Source organism: Plectropomus leopardus, chromosome 6 (assembly GCF_026936395.1).
Source record: "Plectropomus leopardus strain MGB_pleo_1.0 chromosome 6, ASM2693639v1, whole genome shotgun sequence".
Taxonomy (NCBI): Eukaryota; Metazoa; Chordata; class Actinopteri; order Perciformes; family Serranidae; genus Plectropomus; species Plectropomus leopardus.
Window position 1 is genome coordinate 21,131,708 of NC_142181.1, and position 21,716 is coordinate 21,153,423.

Below are 21,716 nucleotides of genomic sequence, written 5' to 3' on the forward strand. Positions count from 1 at the left end.
ATTATAAATATATAAATATAGCCTAAATATTGAAACAGACTGTTTCTTGTTAGTTTTAGTCCAGTTAATTTTTATCTTTTAAATTAATCATCTACTCCCCTGCACCACGTTTAATATGCAATAAGAAACCACACTTTTTATTACTTTGTACGCTGCATATTTTCATATAAAAGGAGCTTTACACAGAACCTGATCGGAGCTGAATACTTGATAATGACCTGTAGTGTTAAACATTTTATGTAGTCTTGATATGAGTGTGTACAAGAGTCATTTACATTTAAAACGGTTGTAAATCTAGTTCAAGTAAACTTTAGCACACCATATCATATTAAACATAAATTCCCAACAACAAAATTGTGGCTAGTGAAAATGCTGAGTGGCTAGTAACTTTGGAAAACCACTAGCCACAGTGGCTGGTAAGCAAAAAAGTTAATGTCAAGCCCTGGTCACTAGTCTTCTTCATGGAAATTCTTACATTTGTAAATACCACTTTTTAGTTATTTAGGATCTCAATGAGCGAACATACTGTGTGTGAGGAGTATAAAACAGCTAAAAAAAAAAAAAAAACAGCCGTGACAGTGCATACATACCACACACAGAAACGTCTATGGTGCTTAGGTTCTTCCCCTTCAAGGTCCCAGTGCCTTGCTCCATTGCAAACAGAAGCTTACTTATCTTGGTGATTTGAAAGGTTTTGTCAGTCTGTCGGTAAAAGTCCCGATGAACTCTGATGTCACGCCCCATGAACCTTGCAACTTGTTCCAGCTCTTGTTCACTTAGATCCAGGAGTTGGCAGAGAGTGGCCACCTGTTTTCTTAATTTAGTTGATCTCAGGAGCTCAGGGTTTTCAGCTTTACTTTCTTCTGCATATTTTCGCAGGCAGTCACATCCGCGTATATTTGTCATTGCACCAGGTCTTGCAAAAAGATAAGGGTTTTCAGCAGGTATCCCAGCTTCATCTCTCCTTTCAATCAACAAGTTGATCGATTCTTGCATTCTCTTTGTCAAGAAGACAGGTACCTTCCTGCCTCTTTTCCCCCGGACTTCTATGCGAGTTAACAGCTTGCTCAGCTCTTTCTCTAGAGGAGACAGGGTTTCATAAATGTCCTCGTTTATGGGATTTGTGCTTGCTGTCTTGTAGGTGTCAAGAGTCAAGCGTGATGCTTCCCCTTCACGTCGCTTGTTGAAGATGATGACTTGTGCCAGAACCGTCTCATTCAACATCTTGTAGGCTGTTAAACTTGGCTCCTGGGTTAGTTCTTCCTTTGCTTTATCTTCCACCATCCTGAGATGGTCCCCCAGAGTCACCACATTTTTGGTCAGGGGGATGTCATCTTGTTTGTTCCATCTTTTTTCTTGTATTGTTTGATGCGCACTGACAGAGACATGATTCTTCCAGTTTTTCTCCAGAAGTTCCAAGAATTTTTTTGCCTTCCTCTCTACCAGGTCATCATCGTTCATGAGTGTTTGTCCAATCAGGACCTCCACTGCCCCTTTGAGACAGAATCCAATTTTGACAGCTGTGGATGGTTTCCCATACTCGTTTTTGCCTGGACTAAACTCTTTAATCCTCTTAGCCACACTGACAACAAACTGAAATTTGGATGGTACACATCCAAATACAATCTTCAAGACCCTTCACAGTCCTGTCCATGTCTTTAGCAGCCAACATGAAGCGGCCAAGCTCCCTCATTCTCTGTGAAATGTACTGGTGTCTTGACTTTACACGCCCATGTTTTGCATACAGTGAATCACCATACATGCAAATCAAAGCATCGCTCCTGATGTGAAAGGACACATCATCTTGCCGCATGTTATTTATGACCTTCTGACATCCGCTGGAGGAAGCAGCTATTGGAAGCAGGCGTGCAGCAAGACTTTGTACTCTTTGTCTTTTATTTGTTTCATTATCTGTCACACATAACTTTTTACTTTCGCATGAGGACTGGTGTTTCCACAAGTCTTTTTTAACAAACATCCCGTAACAATATGTACATGGCAAATAATCCTCAACCGAGGCCTCATGAGAGGGCTGCTTCCATGTCACAAGTTGTCCGGCGCCTTTTTCCAGGACTTTGGCGTTGTGCTTGAAGTCTCCTTTATTGCGCAGTTGTTCCAAAAGAACCTTTCTTTCCTTTGACCTTACAGAGAAGCTGAATGCATATGCAACATCTTTAATGTCCATGTGTTTCCTCATCAAATGTCTCGCCATCTTAGCGTTGGACTGTGCACAGTAAGGACAGTAGTGCTTTTTGTCCCATGAACGTTTTCCATCCTCCCTTTTTGTGCAGGTTTTTATAGTCACAGTTTTCACTTCATCTTTGTTGGTCTTTTGTTTTTTAGTTTTTGTTTTCCCATACGTTCTTGTATACTTGCCTCTTTTTTGGTCATCTTCTCTTGAACTTGAAAGATTGAGAGATTCATCAATTGATGACTCCTTCCATGATGAAGATTTCTCAGGTATTTCCAGATCCTCATCACTGGATGATGACTCAGGATTGTACTCCGGGTCTGATCCTGTAGGGCAGGAAAATTCTGCTCCAGTGGAATCACTCCCCAACTCCTGATCGACATCGTCCACCTGTAAGCCAAAAGCATAATTATCAGAAAAAGTCACCACATAAACTATCCACTCTAATTTTAAGACTTGTAGACTAACCATTTTACTCACTGATACTAAACTGGAAAGGTGCAATGTAGCAAAATAGTGTGTATACATTTTGGTCACATTAATATTCCAATCATGTATAATGTTGTCATCTTCATACATTTTTTTAAATTAACATAATCTTACTTTTCAAAAGTCTTTTATAAATGCATTTACATCTACTACTCATCAAGTTAGCTTTTTATCTTGCTAAGTTTTCTTTGTCTTTAATATATATATACTCTGGATAGCAGCTCTGATGCTGAGTGGATTATCCTTGTGAAGTACACAATTTAATCTTGATTAATGAATTAGTGCAGTAGAACTCTTTAAACAGAATGTACATTCTATTTCACTCACTTTCTCTCCATTTCACCCACACTACAACTTTCAAGCCTTCCTGCTTCCTAGAGAGCCTGAGTAATCACTCATTTCTACATGTTTTGTAATTAGACCATATGCATGACTTGCAAACACTGCTTTGGATTCTACTTTATACTAGGGCTGGGCAAAATTACTGAGATATAAGACTTTATATTAGCTTCCATTTGGTATATTTTTATCTGGTGATACAGCATTAATGTTGTCTTTTCCTGGTTTTAAGGGCAGCATTATAGTAAAATTATGCAATTTAACAAACTTGTTAGACTGATCTACTGGTTTTAATACTTGTCTTTATCAACTTATTATGTTCACATTACTGATATTTATTGATCAGAAATCTCACTGTATTTATATTTTCTAAAAGTACAAATAGTCATCCCAACAATACTGTCCCATCAGAGGATATTTGGTTAAAAATATTGTAATGTCTGATTCTGTCTGCCAGTGCCAGAATTAATGAAGAGCTTATGAGATTAAACCTAAACATAAATATTTTGTATCAAGATATAACCAAAAAAAATATGAATTTTTTCAATCAAAAAAAAATGGTCTGACATCAACTTCTTTCTGTCTAACAAGCAGAAACTGATTAGTCCAGTGCAAAAGTTTAATACTCAGTATAATGATGACATACATGTCTTCATATATCAATGAAGACATGATGAATTAATTACACTACATTCTTACAGATTAAATATATAAATGACTGACATACAATCTACACATTGTAATCTGCGTGCTTGCTTTTGCTGAATTTGGTCTGAATAACTAATAACAGATCCCACATTTCTTTGGTACACCAGACAATGTGCCATTTACATTAACTAATTACAGATGTTAAATTTTTTTACATAGTCCATAACCACTTTATTATTCTGATACAGCTCTGCCATCAATTCGGTTTCTGAAATCCTAGTCAATAATGGGTAAATATAGTTATTTATCAATATACTAGCAATGAATTGGTTAAGTCTTTTTGTTCTGGGCTATAGTATGTTGAAATGTGGTGTTAAAATGTTTTTGTCCTCCTGTTAACATACACGAGGGATCAGAATGTGTCTGTAAATCATCTAACAGTCCAGTGCAACCCCAACAATAAATGTTTCATGCTGTAAATATCATTAAGATCTCTTTGACAGTGTTAACAGTAAAACCAATTCACAAAATTATATCACAATATTTCACGGAGATCTGCAATCATATTTATGACTAAAGAAAAAAACTGAACAGCACTGTATCGGCGATTGCAGCTTGCAGGCAGCTGCATTCATTAGTGCCATTTTTCATCCTTCTTTTCCAATGAGTGACTGTCACTAATGAAGGTAACTTAACCCTGTAACTCTCAGGAGCCTGCACAACATTTTCACCAAATAAAATTGACCTCAAATGTTACAGCAGTAATCCAAACCTTCAGTCAAAATGTGAACACTCACTGCTTATAAAAATAAAATAAAAATGCTGTCAAAACTTCATAAAAAAGATACAAGGTAACTGGGATTTGATTACCATCAAATGAGGTAGAATTTCTTGTGTAAACATAAAATGGATACACCATGAAATGAGAAAAGTTAGACTGTCAGTGCAGGAACTGTTCAAGTAAACACTTGGAGGCCAAAAACACACTAAATGCTTCAATTCAGTTGAAGTGTCTATGGTCCACTGCAGGGTTCAGATAAAATTCCAGTGAACCAGCAGCATTTTAGGAAAAGGTCACCATTTATGTGCATTTTTTATTTATTTATTTAGTAATAGTACTGTTAATAATAGTTTATTTAATTAAATATTGTCATCTGAGGAGAAAATCACTTTTTTCCAATTCAGTCTACAATGATCAAACAATGTAAGATATTCATGTTTTTGTATTAATGCAGCAGGATCATTTACATCAGTGAGGATGTTTTAGACCACAGCAAACTGCACACAGACACACACCGAGGAGATGAAGAGGAGAGACAGTCTGGACTCTTCATCAGGACTTAAAATAATGCAGCTAATGTTTCATGGAGGAGACGAGCATCTGTCAGTTACTGAGACAGATATTTTAGTCAGGGAACTGTTCAGTAACATCAGGAATTATCATCAAAACATTTTGATATCAGTCAGCACTTTACACTCACTCCTCCCTCCCTCCTCTCTGCTGTGTCTCTTCTCCCTCACAGTTATGATTAATGAGCATGAAGCATTTAAGTATTTAAAAGTACACAAATCAGACTTGAAGTTCAAAAAACACCACATAAGTGTATGTTAATATTATGATTCAGGATCATAAAACATTTTTAAATCAAGTCAGCACATCTGTCCATACTCACATGCTCTCTCTCCCTCCCTCTCTACTTTTTCTTTCACCTGGTTTTGGGTGGAGCTACACCTCCATCACCACTCTGTCCTCACGTTCATGCCTTTTTTAATCGATTTATCTAACCCCAAACACGAACTGCAGGTGCTGATTAATCGTAACTACAGAAGAGGAGATTTTTCTCCTAAGAAAACAATATTTTATTAAAGAATAAACTATTATTAACAATGACAATACTAAAGAAGTAAGATGCATATAAATAGTGACCTTTCTTAAATTCCTGCTTATTCTATGGTATTGAAATATTAACTCTGAAGCCTGCAGTGCACCATAGAAGCTTCATTTGAGTCAAATCACGTAAAAAATATACCACCGTTATAGTGTAAGATATGATATGGCACTGCCCTAGTTGAGGCTAAACTTTTCTACCACATTTGTGACACATTTTTTCAACAGTTTAATGGTAAAATGTCCTTAAATTCCACAAAGACAAAATAACAGCATGTTAGCAAAGTACTGAAAAACACAAAATACTGATAGACACCTTACAGTTACCACAGACATGAAATGCATTTCCACAAACTGATAAAAAAGTCATGAACTAGGTTAAAAATTGCTTTGAAAAGTTAGCTTTAAATTAAAAGTTAGAGCTTACATTTCGCCATTTACTTTTTCAGAGGAGCTGATAAGTTGGCTAGCTAAATGCAGTCACTAGCCTACAGTTAAACAGCTTGTCAGGAGCAATACAGTCAAATTTATGGTCACATACACAAATGTAAACACAATAGTTCGCTTTTTCAGCTTAAAATAGCATAACCTGACATTTCTATTCTGCAGTTTAAAAAAGTTTGAACCGCGACATTTTTCGTAATCGCAAAAAACAACAACAACAACACCGTTAGCATTAGCTGACATGTAGAAGCTAAAATCAAATATCTTGAAGACTTACCTGCTCCGAAGCTCGTCTCATCCGTCTTTCGCAGTCGTTGTGATGCTGCCTGAGTCGCTCAATCCGTCTCCTGAATTTCACCAGCGTCCTGCCACGCCCTTTGGTCCGGCAGCAGGTGGGTTCATCGCTGCTGGACATGGCTCTGCTCCATAGACTCTGCTCACCGTGCTCACAGGCAGCTGCAGGTGCTGGGGGGAGGAGAGCGGCCCCTCCCCTTGATGGGGATAATTAATTAAGGCAGAGCTACAGGCTGCAGAGACACCACAATTTTCTGCACTTCTACACTCTGACTCTCAGGCCTCTGCACAGGCTGCAAACTCCAAAATAAAGTTTACAAAGTACTCTTATCAGCACAACTGCTAACTCTACAGTGTTTAAATACTTTTAGACAAGTAAAAATCCTCCCTCAAAATTTTTCATAAAGAAAAAAAAAACTATTATAACTAATATAACTATTAGAAATACTAACCGCAGTATCAATATCTAACAAAACTGTTCTCCAAAAGCATGTCTATTGGGTAGAAATCTTTCTTGTTATGCTCTATCAGACCTCTGTGGTGTGTCTGAACAGCCAGCAAATAGTTGGGAGGAAACTGAGGTTTAACACAAAGTATTCTCTATGTAGAAAATTACAGAAATATACATTATTTCGGAGGTTTTCAATTAAGTTGTCTAACCCCACTCAGAAGCTCTAATACATTTTTATTTATTTCTTACACTTGTTCTCCAAAATATCAAAATACACCCATATTTCGCTTCAGGTTTTAATACGTTTTTTCACTTAACAATGACCACAGATCAAATATTTAATTTCATGTTTATCTAAACATTTTCATTCCAAACATTTTAATTTGACAACCACTATCAGTTTCTAATCTCTTGTTTTATCATCCTCCTCAGCTTGTCTTCTTATATCCTGGAATTACTTGATAACAGATTTTTGCTTTATTTATTTTTTCCTTAAGAAACATGTTGAAGATGAGAATTCAGGAAGCACGAAATAAAATAATTCTCCACAGATGTAATGGCTCCAGAGAGAAACAGATTTAAACCCAGATGTATGACAGACAGGAGAGGTGAAAGGCCATGTTTACTTATGGTCTAAAATTATTTAAAGGCATAAGCACAGTTCAGATAATGTGGATCTATGAAAATGGAGAGGGACATGCAGGTAGGCCTGGGAGGTCAGGTGATGGGGTTCAGAGAAAATGACAGAAGAGATGGATGGCATTGTGATAAAAGATTAAGAAAAACTGAGACTTACTAACATACCGATGTTCAGCAAGTTTAATGTTCATCATATTTACCATCTTAGTTTTTCTCTTGTAAACGTTTGTTAATAAGCACTGAACATGAAGCACAACTAATGCTGATGGAAAAGACATTTATTATAATTATATTATTCATAAACCAACATGCTGGACACATTTAAGTTAGGACTGGCATATGGCGATGAAAAGGCAGAGGATCATCACATTTTTACAGTTCATCCTGAGAGTATGACTGAACCACATTTATTCAGTCTGTCCAATAGTTGACATATTTCAGTCTGAACCAAAGCTGTGGATCAACAGACTGTAACTGCCATCCATAAAGCCATGCTGCAAACATGGTTAAAAACAGCGCGCCTAAACTGAGGAGCAAAAAGCAGGAAGTCACATTAGCTTTGCTGTGTGAGCACAGTCAACAATTTAGCTACCTGAGCTTCCTCTGAAATCTCTCATCACCAGATTAATTTATAAAACTTCTGTGCATCATATATTGGCTGTTCACTGGATTCTGTGATTAATACAGTATTGCTGTTTACAAGTCATCTTTGCTCTAGTTCGATTCTCAGTGAAGAAGTTACATACATGTTGAGCAACTCACTTAGAAGTTTACATAGAAATTCAAGATATTATCAGTAGGTATTTTTGTTTTGCTTCCACTGTTTGATTTTGCAATTTTTTATGCTGTCAGAAATAGGGGTAGAGCATCTATCATTCCAAGTCAATTTATCGATTCAATGAATCCATATCCTAATTTTTAAGATGTGCCTTTATTTTGAAATTCCCCTCCCATGCCTGTGTCCCCTTGTCTGTCAAAGTCTACTTTCTGAACATTTCAACGGTGCAGTGCCGGGCAAGCAATGACAAGCAGCCAAAAACAAGGCGACAAAGATATTTACTTCCCTCCTGGGAATAAATCAGTACTGTGGAAATAGTTTGGATTTTGCAGCGAACACAGACAAACAAGACATCTGCCTTAGCAGTCCACTAGCATGTAGCTCTCGCTACAGCAATTTCAGGTGCTGTTTCAAAAATATTAGGCTGAAAAAAGTGCATGCAGGCTGCTGAAATTTAGTTGTGGTGTTCTGTTGGGAGACAGAGTGACATCAACCAGTAAGTGGGTAAGAAAATCTACAAGTAATGTTTGCAACTTGTTAAGCTACAAGTAGAGGAAAAAGTCTGCTAGCTGCTAGGCTATTTTTAGCAATGCAAAATGCCCTAAGCTTAAGTTAATCATGGTGGCTTGCAAAAAAACCAATTGTTTTGTCACCTTTACACTTATGTTAAATGTTCTTCTTATTAAGCCATGTTTACAAAGTGTTAATGAAGTCAGTTTAAAGTACACTGTACTGTGTACTTGTGTTATATGGGGTGATTATACTTCATATAGATCACTGGCCCCTGAAAAAATATGATCAGAATTATATTGTGGCAGACTATGTGACATCAGTAAATACTGTAGACTGTATAGACGTGTGCAATATCAGTAATTAACTCTAAGTGGTGTATTCTAGGAGTCTTTGTAATCTTTATGTTACACAGAGGGTTTGCGTGTTTAATATTTAAAAATAGTGACAAAAGCAATAGTTATCTGGTATTGGAATTGAAACCATCCATTAATACTGTATGCATATGCTACCATATCATATGAACAATAGGACTGATGGTTCATTACGAGCTAGAATTATTGCACCATGGTTGTTTGCCTCTGCACACAACTTTTTTTAACAGAAAATTATATCTTAAAGAAGTTGACCTTTGACATTTTGGGTATAACATGTTATCACTTCACGGTTCTTTGTCATACTTATCATATTAATTATTAAGTAAGGGCCAAAATGTGTTTTGTGGGTGACCTCTGACCTGTGACCCCCCCCCCCCCAAATCTGTTCTGTTCATCCTTGTGTCTGGGTGTAGTGGTTCAAGTTCTCCCACTAAGGTTCATCAGGACCTGAAACACTAAACTACTAAACAGCTATTGATAACATGAGCATGATGTATAGCTGACTAAAGACAAATGTGCCCTTCTGTTATACAGTTATTAAAAGCAGAGAGTGATAAAGTAGAGAATGAAACATTATTAATATCTGGTCTGACCAGCTGTAACATAGCAGACATAACTCGCAAGTCAGCTATCTGAAGAGGAAGTCAATTTAAAGCTTAAAAAATACAGAAATGTACAATAAAAGTAGATTTCAAGCAGGGTCTGAGAATCATTTTCACTGTGAATTGAATGTAATGACAAATTCTAAAATAAAAAACTACAGACTAAATTTCATAAAAATATAATACAAAAGTGATTTTTTATATAATGTATTTGATTCTATCTAAAAACACCTTGAATTGTCCTTCTCCAGTCATTTCAGTAGTTTGACACTCTGGAGCAGTAAATAAAACATTTCACTTGAGGGCGATAGAGAGCAAAAGTGTGTGTAATCAGGGTGTGTACACACACGTGTTGGGAGACAAATATTCTCAGTTTTGCACCTTTTTGAGGACCTCTCTGAAACTTTGAGAGAAGCGTATTTCTTACTTCTAAAAGCCATTACAGTGAAAATCTTGTGAGGACCAGCCTAAATGTCCTCACTTTCCGAAATGGTCCTCACTTGAAAGGTTGATTACATGCGATGGTCCTCACAAAGATGCCAGTACAAACAGCACACACACACACACACACAGTTGACACAACTCTATGTTGCGTAAACCACTCTGAACTTATTAGTTGGCCACAGTTAAATGTCATATTTCAAATACACTTAAGATTTCAGTTGAACTGACTAAGGAAAATGTGCTACGGCAACCAGAACCTCAAATTCTTTTTCTCTTTTTCTTTTTTCTTTTTACAGTGGCTACATTTACATGCACACCAATATTCCCCTATTATTCAGAGTATGACAATATTCTGAATTTAATATGGTCATTGTATTAACAGCATATTTCATTTAAATATTCCAAATCAGGCTGTTTTCAGAATTTAGCATTTTTCCATTAAGACATGTAAGATAGGCCTGTATTATTTTGGTTTTAGGAGCATTATTTGGACTTGGCCTCCCATCTGTTTATGGCTGGCTCGGTGTGTTGTCAGGGATACGTTGTACACAAACTAATTCCCAAACAGTTTGCAAGGCTGGTGTGGAGATGCATGCAGAAAAGCCCTCATTTCTGGTCAAAAGAAGAAACACATCTATTTCTAAATATCATAAAAAGACTTGGATACCAACAGGGTTTTGGATATGCACATATATTACAGCACCGACCTTTCAAGAAGGTGGTTGAACTAATAAAAGAGGGAGGATGAGCTTGCATGGTCCAGTAAGTCCACTATCAGCAGGAAACTTAGGAAACAATTTGATGCAAAGAAGCAACATGATATGCGGCTGTTCAACTTTTCTATATTTTGATGTGATAAACATAAACATAATGTTAGGCACATTATTCAGAGTATGCACGATTGCATGTAAATGGGAGTGTTAGTGGAATATTCATTTTCATTAGCAATGGAAATAGCTCAGTGTGAATATTGTCTTTTCTGGTATTAGGGCAAAAACTAGACTAGACTTGTGCATGTAATTGTTCTCGGTGACGAGTTCATATCCTCAGCTCTTCAGTATGCATGTCACCACTTACTTGCATCTGCATAGTGTAGATCAAAGGCAGATTTTCTTAGTTTTCTTGCTTGAAACTGATTCTGAAATGATAGTGATATGTCTTGCAAATGTCCCATTTAGAGAAAAAAAACAAAAAAAGGAGGAACAATGTTTGGACCCTTTCTCTTTTAATTATTTTCAAAGCAAACTTTGTCCAAGTTCAGAACTTGTTTTCCTCAGTATCTTTTAAAACATCCTGACATTTCATGGTGTGTTTTTCCTCTACCTTGTTTTTTTTAAGACAATAAAAATTCCTTAACGTGATTTTTAACATTTCAAATATTTACAGTGTGATAAAAGTTCTGGTGTGAAGAAAGACCAACATATACCAATCAGCTACAAAATTTGAATTACTGACAGGTGAAAGGAATAACACTGATCATCCCATTGCAATGCAAGGTTCTGCTGGGAAACCTGTCCAAGCATTCATGTGGATGCCCCTTGACACACTCCATCCACCCAAACACTGTTGCAAACCAAGTAAACCCTGTCATGGCGACCACACTCCTCGATGGCCCCGCAGCACGACGGTGCACCATGCACCACTGCAAAAACTGCTCAGGAATGTTGTGACAAAGAGCTAGAGGCGTCGACCTGGACTGCGTTAAGCACCGACAAGACCTTTATTGAAACAGAAATGGTGGCATGTTGAACTCTCTCTTTTGTGTTATGCAGGTGCACTGCCTGCTAATACTGCCGGGTTTACTCAATTTAATTCAAAGGGGTTTATTGGTGTGGGAAAATGTATGTCTACATTGCCAAAACAAATAATAATAATAATAATAATAATAATAATAATAATAATATACATTTAGCTGCCAACTAAAATACATAGAAGCCTGTGCCACATCATTTCACACCGTTTTGAGTAAACATGTTATTCACTTCAAAACCATGGCAAAACACTGCACACCACTTTGAGATTTAAAGTGCACCTGGCCTCTAAATTTCCCAGATCCAAATCTGATCGGGCATCCAAGTCACGTGCCGGTACAACCTTGCAACCCACAGAATCCGTCGCCGACACCCCAATGCCAGATACAACTACACACCCCCTGAGGTTCTGTGTCCATGTCTCGACTGGTCAGAGGGCCCACCGTGGATTGGACTTGGCTCTGACCTGTCGAGGCATGGGGTATCTGTATGCTCCAAAAATGCTTGATTGGATTGGAATCTGGGGAATTTAGAGGCCAGGTTGACACCTTAAGCTCTTCGGCACGTTCCTCGGGCCATACCTGTGCAGTTTTTGCGGTGTGGCAACGTGCATTGTCCTCCTGGGACAGCCAACACCATCAGGGGGTTTACTTGAGGTGCATTCGTTAATCCAATACGACACTCTACACTTAAATGAGAGCGCTGTCATTGGAAATAAGTGTTCCATTTCTATATGAATCCATGAATGGTGAATTTCATCACATTCACTCCGCTTGGCGCTCTGCTGTTTGGTCTTCCAAAACACAGTGCCCAGAGTGCAGTCTGCCTCTCCTAGTGTGTGGTGTTGTGGATAACAGAACGGGACATTCCAACAGCGCTCCGAATTTCCAAATGGTACAGTTTGTGCAGACTGCGCTTTGGCACTCAGAGCGAGTATTTCCGAAAGCATCACTTGTCTGCAACAGTGTTTGGGTGCATGTCAAATGGCATCTACATGAATGCCTGAACACAACAGAACATTGCAATGTAACAAGAAGATTAATGTTATTCACTTCACCGGACAGTGGTTTTAACGTTGTGGCTGACTGGTTTACTACACGGGTGTTAATGACCCATACTGAAGGTGAAGGTGAACTACCTACTGAGACCTGCAGTGGCCCCTGACACCAGGCCCGATGGCATCTCTGAGTTTCTTTACACGGATACATGATACGTGGATGTCCACATAGAAAAATATGCAGCATAACTGGTTCTGTGCTGTGTGAAACCGAGTCTAACAAATCTATACATTGCATTTCAAAATAAACAATATTCTACTGACCCGGCCTTCAAGTAGGTGGTTATAGAAAATGTTCATTTATTTCAGAGGTGAGAACTTCTACTCCACAAAGCGCAGAAGAAGAAGAAGAGGAGGAGGAGGAGGTGCAGTGCTTTTTTTCTTGATTCAAGTGTTCAGAGAGGTTGTTCGGTGTAAATATTTTTCACTCACAAGTCCGGGGCTGAAATTAAGAAGCCTTCCGTCAACAATTTTTCTACCTTCCAAACATGACAGAGGAGGTAATTTTGAGGTGGTGAAGGTAACACGAATCCAACCACCGCCTCATGGCTAGTCCTATGTCCTGTGTTGACAAATAATCTTAACTTGGTGTGGAAAATAATACCTCTATCTGTACCTTTAACATCAAAAATAATTCACTTTCAGGCAAATATCAAAAAAACATAATTCATCTTGCAGGGAATATTTTAAACTACTTGACTGTATTCATTCAGGAGGACAGTGAGAAAAGGGAAGCTTGGGCAGCAGCATCCTTATATGTGGAGTTACAAAGTAAAGTTAATACCACCATTATGGCAGCTTGGTTGAAGTCATGCTCATGCCTTAACCTCACAAATATAGTTAAATATAACTGTTTTTTTTTTTTTTTAAATGGTACATGGCAGATATGACTAATACGCGATAAATAGCTTTCTGGTTGAGCAACATAATACACAGAGAACTTAAAGTTCTCAAATAAAAAGCTTGGACATTAAAACAAAGGTGATTTTCCAATGGCAGCATGACTAAAGTGTAAAAACAAAAAAAAAAAAAAACACTTGCAATGTTTATCTAAGCGTAAACCTAAAGCCACAAGCAGCGTTATAACCATCCGTATACTCAGGCTGAAGAAAAAAACACTTCAATCTGCAGTACTGCATGTCGCCGGGATAAATGCAAAAAGGTAGTGATACAAATTCTAAAAAGGACGCATAGAAAGAGTCTGAATCATTTTTAGGGATTTATGTGTTAGGTTCTCTTGCTGCCCAGTCTCTTAAAAACACTGATAGCCCTAACGTCCATCTGGGCACCCAGAGACTCTCCTCCCCCTCCGCCTCCTCCCCCGGTGCTGCTGCTGACCTTGGAGCTCGCTATGGTCGGCCCCTCCTGGGCTTTGGGCTTCGTGCTGGTCACCCTGTTGTCCTGTGTGTCAGCAGGTGTGGGCGACGTAGTGGCGCTCAGGTGTGTGGCGGGGAGCTTGCCCAGTCTCTGAAGCACACTGATCTTTGCAGGGGGGAGGCCATTAGGGGAGGAAGAGGAGGTGGGAGTGTCAGAGGGAGGTAGTTTGAATTTGCCTCCCAGGCGTCGCAGGGTGGTCGGGGCCGGTTTTGTGGCTGCTGGCTCTCTCTTCTGGGAGGGAGGGGGTCTCTTGAGGACGCCAGCATACTGGAGGACGGAGCCTTCTCCGTCACTGTCATCCTCATCATCTACATCCATATTTCCAGCCATTTTGCCTGGCCTCGGCGCGTCTTCCTCTTCATCCCCTCTGCCGAGACGGCTGAACACACCAGTGGGCTGTCAAATACAAACATTATGAGCACATCTTCATGGCTGCATCCAACACAATACAAAGGCAGCTATCATGATATACTGACAGACCTCACCTTGTTATTGCTCGTTGTTGTGTCTGCCTTCGATTCGGCCCCAAGTCTTGCAAACACAGAGGTGCGTTTCAAACCTTTTTCAAGGAGTACAGCAAAAGTTTTTACTCAAAAAATGATAATGACAGCTTGACTGTGACGGGTGGGGTTCATGCTCTGATAAATCATCGGAGATGGAAAAATGATTAACACGACTGTAACAATATTAGAAAGAAAGTGCGGAAAAATATTTTAAGATAAAACTGCTCACAGTGCTGCAGTGTGCGTCAGTCTCTTACTTTAACACTCACCATGGTTTTTAAGGTTTTGTTAAAATGGGCTCCAAATTTATTAAACAGTTCACCAACTGTGACGATCACAAGCCAAAAGAGTGATTTATTTCGACATGCTAAATTAGCAACTTCAGTTGAGCAAAATTTGAGGATTTGACTAGAAAAAAATGGTGACATCATAAAAAAAAAAAATCACACTCTATAATTTATTGTACCAAATAAATGCTAATGATTTGGAACGATTATTTGATAGCCATGGAGTAAAATGGACTTTCAGGGTGTTCTGTATTTTATAACTGGAAATATACCACTTATTCTCCAACATTTGACACTGTATTATATCCACACATGCATGGATGCTGAGAAATCTGACAATTATTTTGAAACTTTTAACAAAAGAAACTAATTTTAACTCTGTGTCTGTCTTGTGACACGGGTCAGACGTACAAACGATTTTGTGTTTATACTTTTCTGTACGATTTGGAGTTTCTGTTTATAGAAATACCTTGTGGTTTCTAATGAAATGCATTAAAAAAAACCCTTACTGACAGAAGCAAACGCTACATAGAGCAAAGAGCAATTAATCTAAGAACTAAATATGAATAATTATGCGCAGTTTACAGCACTGAAGATCTTCTTAAAGAAAGAAACCACGCGAGAATTCATGCCGTGGAAAAAAAAGACTCTAGTCAAAGATTTTCTGGTTGGGTTAAATGTGGGGGATGTGAGACAAAGAAGAACACGAGCACAGTTTGAGAAAGGAGATAATTGTTGGTGCAGTGCAGGTGAAAAAGAGGGATTAAATAATGACAGAAATTAATGAAGGTCAAATAGACTCTGTTAATCAGCCCCGAGTCACCTGATTCAGTTTTAGTGTGAAAGAAGTCCATGAAAACGTTTAGTATTGATTAGCTGGGGTAAGCAACATCATTACTGGAGCGAGTTGTCGGCGAGGCCACTGGGTCAGGCCTACCTTTCTTGGCCTGCTGGGCCAGGATGCGGCGTGTACGAGGCGTGGTGCCTTTGGGCATGTTGATGATGTACTTGCCTTCCATCTCAGCTGTCACACGTCGGCGCTTCACTGTTGGTAAACCGTTCCCCTCATCAGCTGGCTGGCTTACAACTGACAAAGGGGTGGGTACACGAGGATTAAACAGAGGTAAACATAAGACAGGACTCCAGAGGGTCAGGAGATCAGGGGTCGATGGGGTAAAAGGAACGTTTCATGTCTACCTGCTTTGCCACTCTTGTTTGCTTGCATGTTGGACACTGTGACCGAGAGGCGGTTGTCAGGTCGACGAGCTGGAGTGGCCGGCGGGGAGTCATTGCTCAAAGCGTTGGCAATCATACGAGTGGCAGCTGAGGGAAAAAAAGCAAAAATGTTTTTTAATACGTGATTTAGGGGCCCTTCTTGTTCTGTCCCCACAGCTCAGTCGGCAGTGTAAAATGTCGGCATTGTATGCCACTGCAATCACCGGATATGTTCAGTTTTCAAGTTTCCTACGGATCATATCAACATTTCTTAAGTTGGGTATTTTAAGTCAAAACTAGTTGTTTTCCTGACCCTGATCCAAGTGGTTTGTGTAAAAAAAGCATACACAAAAAATCAGGTTATGAAGAACTGAAGTAGGTTTTGTACAACGTGGCACCGTATAGCCAACAAACCAAGTCATGCCGCTCATTCTGGTAAAATTAGATTACACAGATTTACTTGATCTCCTTATGGAAACAATTACCCTTTTAGATGCCCTATTCCCTGACTAAGCAATGACAAATACAGCTAGTTAAAATTGTTCTTTACAGCTGTAGCCTCTTTTAGGCTATCACACAAAACACAATCAGGAAAGAAATTCTCTCTCCTCCTCAAACCAGTCAGTTAACATCACACTCTTCATTGCTGAGAGATCCTGTGTGTTTTAAATAGCAGTGACATAAATAAGTCACAGATAACATTTAGTGCATGTTACAAAACATCAATGAATGGCACAAGTGACATAAAATCTAGCAAGACGGACATTTTTTTAATCCATCCCTACAGTTCAGTTCAGATGACATGTATGACATGTCAGCTTCTTTAATGTAATTACTGCAGGCAAACAGAATGATCGTAATGCTGTTGCTCTACATTGCTTCTGGCTGGGCTTATATATAGGTCACACTGTAGTCTCACTAAAACAAAGCAATGTCGTGCACTGGGAGAAATAACATTTCTCTTACATTTGAAAATGAATCACTATAATTTATGAAAATTAAAATCTGGTTAAATTTTCATCTATGCACAAAATTAAAAAAGCCACTTACGGGTATTGGCGGTTCTTCTGAGCTCAGCTTTAACGCTGGTCTGTCCTGAGGAGATGGCTTCTGTGGCCATTTTGCACATGTCCTGAGGAGGGAACACACATTACAGAGGTTATGTAAACTCACAGTCCACTGCAGTGGCTTTGAAAGACATCCTTTCTCCATGACTGCATTCACAACAATAGTGGTGACATTCCAGTGGCTCTACAGACCTGCATCAATGACAAAACGCCATCCATGTTCAACATTTCAACACCTCAGAACATGAAAGGGTTAACTCTGATCTCACCTGCCTATAGACCTGCTTGGCATGTTTAAGAATGGCAATGATGTCGCCGATGACTGTAATGCCGAGGTCCATCATGATGTCTTTACTGAGGTCCATCAGCATGTTCTTGTGAATTCTGCAGAACATAATAAGAAAAAAATACTGAATGTACTCCTGTTTTGTTATCTAAACAATGTCACATCATCACACAATGCGGTTCTGAAAATATATGTGAACACAACTAAATCGCTGGAAAATAACTGCTATTCAAATAGCAGCTTAAATAATAACAGTCTGATATAGAAATGTTCCTAACAATTCGTTTCCCTGATGTGGATGGATGTTTAAATTTATACTAATCGATTAGCTTAAAATGTACGAAAACACTCAGAAAATTGAGCAAATTTAAATCTTTCAGGTTAAAGATTGTCATAAGAAACATTGCCTGTATTATAAGAGCCATTTGTAATTGCTAATCACATTTCTTAATAACCCACTTGTCTTTTAAATGTGTGGCACTCTACACTGTGCATGAACACTGCACATTGTCCTACAAAACATGAAAAAAACTCAAGTATAAGTAGGCAAATAACATTTATTGAAAGTAGTATTATTTATGAAAATAAATGTGAATGATTATTACAATGGCAATTTCACTGGGTGAAAACAACTGCAAAAATTCATTTTAACCAACCAGTACTTCTGGTGCCCACTACTGAGGGTAGCAATGTTTGATAGATTAGTTGATTAATCATGCACATCTCCAATATAAAAATCTATTTTTTTAAAGTTTCCCTAAAGCCTTCATCCCCTGTAATTCTGACCATAAACAATGACTTTATTTTGGTTTGTGGGTTTTTAAGACACCACTACATTGCCTTGGTTCTTGGTTTCTGCATCTGCAAGAAGGATGAGAGCAACAATCCAAACTAAACTCATCATATCATGGTTCTGGTGTCAGCTTTTTATTATTATGTTGTTATTTATCATATTTTTTTTTGTCTTTGTGGTTAATTTCTTGTTACTGAAAACAGTTTATTGGGATGACACAGCACAGTTAATTATAAGAGACTGCCTCAGCCCTACTCCTAAGCAGGACAATTAATTATGTCTCAGTCCAGTTACAGTCTGATGTGAAACCAAATTCACATGATCACAGCCCATCACAGTGTGCCAAACAAAACCTCTGAACAAGGGGCATTAGTTTACCTGTTGTCCACGAAGGAGACTGCATAAGTGACTGCGAGGCCGGCTGGGATCCCGGCATCCTTAAAAAACTGAATCCATTCTGAGGTGGCTTAAGAAAAAAAAAGAAGGATGTAAGCAGTTGTACAAGAGAAAGGATTTGAAGAACTCTCAACTCCTGACATTTTGTTTTAGAAAAGCTCAACAACTATCACTGTGTAGAATATACAGTGTCAGATAATGTCCATCAGAATTGCAAAACCCAGAGTTACATCTTTGAAGTACTTTTTTACACTAGGGGTTGACCAATATTGTTTTTTCAGGGCTGATACAGATACTGATTATTAGTTGTTAATGACACCAATAACCAATATTTGGAGCCCATATGCGTTTACAATAAAAATTAAAATCATTTTGTTGATATTTAGATTTGACACAAACTCCAACACTATTATTTTTTTTTTTTGCTTAAATGCCTTTTACAAACATCGACTCAAAACTGAGCTTTTCAACATCACATACAGCAAGTTCCCACAATTTTTTTTCACAAAGTCAACTAAAAATTTAAACAAAAAATGAAAGGATAAAAATGTTTCCTTTTTACAAAGTGAAAGTTCCTCTCATGCTGACACGTTCTTTGCACTTTAAAATAATGAATTTGATCGGCAATTATTGAACTAAAACGCCGATACAGATGATCTGCAAAATGCCAAATATGATCCCCGATAATCGGCCAGGCCGATAATCAGTCAACCCCAACTTTACACTGACCAGCTGACCAGAACACAAAAGTAGTTCACACATAATGATACAAAACAGTTAAAAGCATAACACCCACACGTGTAACAGTAAATAAATAGGCCTCTTCAAAGTAATCACATCCACATTACACTGCCTATGATGGCTCTCTGTAGTACTGTACAGGGGGAGAGCGGCCTGGCACCAAAGGCCGGTGGGAAACGTAAACCCGAGCAGACAGCAGCACGCTGAGGTCTAACACATGCTGACCACAGCCAGCTGGAGGTTATTTATAACACCAATTATGAAGCGTCTTGTGGCTGGAGTAACAGATACAGGGTGAAGGGTGCACAGCAGCTGCCAGAACAATGGCTCTGTCCAACATGCTTTGACTGTTAGTGATGAACTCACATGGTGACTAAAACCTCATTTAACACCAAGCCAGGGCCAAATATTTACTTTTGAATATTAATGCAACGTTACAGAGATAGATTTCGGGAACATTGCAAATCGATAGTGACAATTAAAATGTGGTATATTCATTGAGTGCTCGTTAGCATGTTGGCATAACATAATTATGTCGCTAATTTAACCCAATCATACACTAAACGAGCCAGAATTTCTCCGCACAATCCACCACCCACATCTCATTCAATTAACGTCAAACAATGAAAGTTAAATCACGCGTTTAAGGGAACAAAAAGCGTCCGGCATCAAGACCGTTTGTGTTAGCATTAGCATTAGCAGCTATGAATTAAAAGGCGCTAACGGCCATCAGCGACATCCGGCACCAATAAACCCGCCTGTAAACGCTGCCGGCGGGACTCCGAATTGATGCGGCAGTCGTGTCTATCAGATACTGACATAAAGAGATATTTTTATTATTGCTTAGCGGTAACGTTGCCTTGCCGGGCCTTTATGCTCTCACCTGTTGTCACGGACGCCATGTTTACAACAAATGTGTGGTGACGTCAGCTACATCCGGACAGCTCGCGCTGCTCCCGTTACGCAACATCCGTTCGCGTCACGTGTGAAGTTTTGTGTTTGGGCGCTAGAGAGCAACACAGACCGAAAACTCACACACAGCAGCACGAGCAGAGAGTCATCATCACTTCACTCTCCAGACCGGATTTTGATCCTTTTTCACAAGAACTTCGACAATAAGGCGCTACAGTGAGAGGCCTGCAAAAATATAAAAGCAGTAAAGACGAACAATATGTTTGATAAATTCCACATCATGATAATCCATAATTATTTATTATGATGCAAATATACAATAGGGTTTTTAAGGTGCAATTATTCTGTATATCGCTGTCTCTACTGCAATATTTGGTGCATTATTTCAGCTACAGCAATCACCTGCACTTATTCAAATGTGCAATATTATTCCAACTCTTCAATGTAGGATATAGTTAACATGTTACACATATTATATATATTATATATTGTTATTCTTACTTGTGTATATCGCTGATGTTCATTGTAGCATTTCACACATATTTATATTTTTATATTTTGAACTTATATAATATTTTTATACATTGCATTGTAGCATAACGCACAATCAGTGAAATATTTCTGATTTACTGATTGCGACTCTGATAAACTAAGGAGGCAATATTTTGTTTTTATATTATACTTTTTCATTATTTATGTTTTTTTCTGTACCCCTGGCATAAATTAAATTAACTGAATTAGGACATTGCAGATTAATCAACATATCAGCAACATATCAGATTTCAAAACTGAAGCCTAAAGAGCACTAACCTCCTTGAGTCAATGTACTTTTCAGTTTCAAAATATGTAGTTATGTTGTTTGTGCAGTTTAAAACTTGCAAAATAGGTTCGGACCACTTCTGTGCGTACGTGGCATTTCATACTGATAAATCATCTGTCTAACATTCTGACAACATTTTACATTTAAAACAATGAATCCAGAATACATTCAGCAGACTTAATTTTTTTTTTTTAAATAATTGTTAGTTGCAGTCCTAAAAGAATCTACACAAAAACACATGATCACATTCCAGATTCACCTCTTGTATTCTCTCCCTGAGCAACATAGATTATAATGAAAAACCCAACACACACACACACACACACACACACACACACACACACACACACACACACCTGCAAAAGATGTGCACAGCTTAAAGAGATCGATGGAGGTCATTTAAAAGCAAGAGACATG

General features: G+C 38.4%; 1 protein-coding gene across 3 annotated transcripts; it reads right to left on the bottom strand.

Annotated features, from left to right (window-relative positions):
• Positions 1-11,302: 11,302 nt before the first annotated feature.
• Positions 11,303-20,564, bottom strand: c6h19orf47 (chromosome 6 C19orf47 homolog). Of its 3 annotated transcripts, none has more exons than XM_042486476.2 (8): positions 20,451-20,564; positions 18,809-18,896; positions 17,621-17,735; positions 17,335-17,416; positions 16,267-16,392; positions 16,007-16,156; positions 14,765-14,838; positions 11,303-14,675 (listed from the first exon to the last, which is right to left on the bottom strand). In XM_042486476.2, the coding sequence occupies exons 1-8, from the start codon at positions 20,467-20,469 to the stop codon at positions 14,130-14,132; spliced, it is 1,200 nt and encodes a 399-aa protein (XP_042342410.1). In that variant the 5' UTR covers positions 20,470-20,564; the 3' UTR covers positions 11,303-14,129. The 3 variants fall into 3 exon arrangements, with proteins under 3 accessions (XP_042342410.1, XP_042342411.1, XP_087935091.1); XM_042486477.2 differs by having other exon boundaries at positions 16,082-16,156; positions 20,451-20,563; XM_088078965.1 differs by lacking the exon at positions 20,451-20,564 and adding an exon at positions 20,326-20,430.
• Between the last annotated feature and the right edge of the window lie 1,152 nt (positions 20,565-21,716).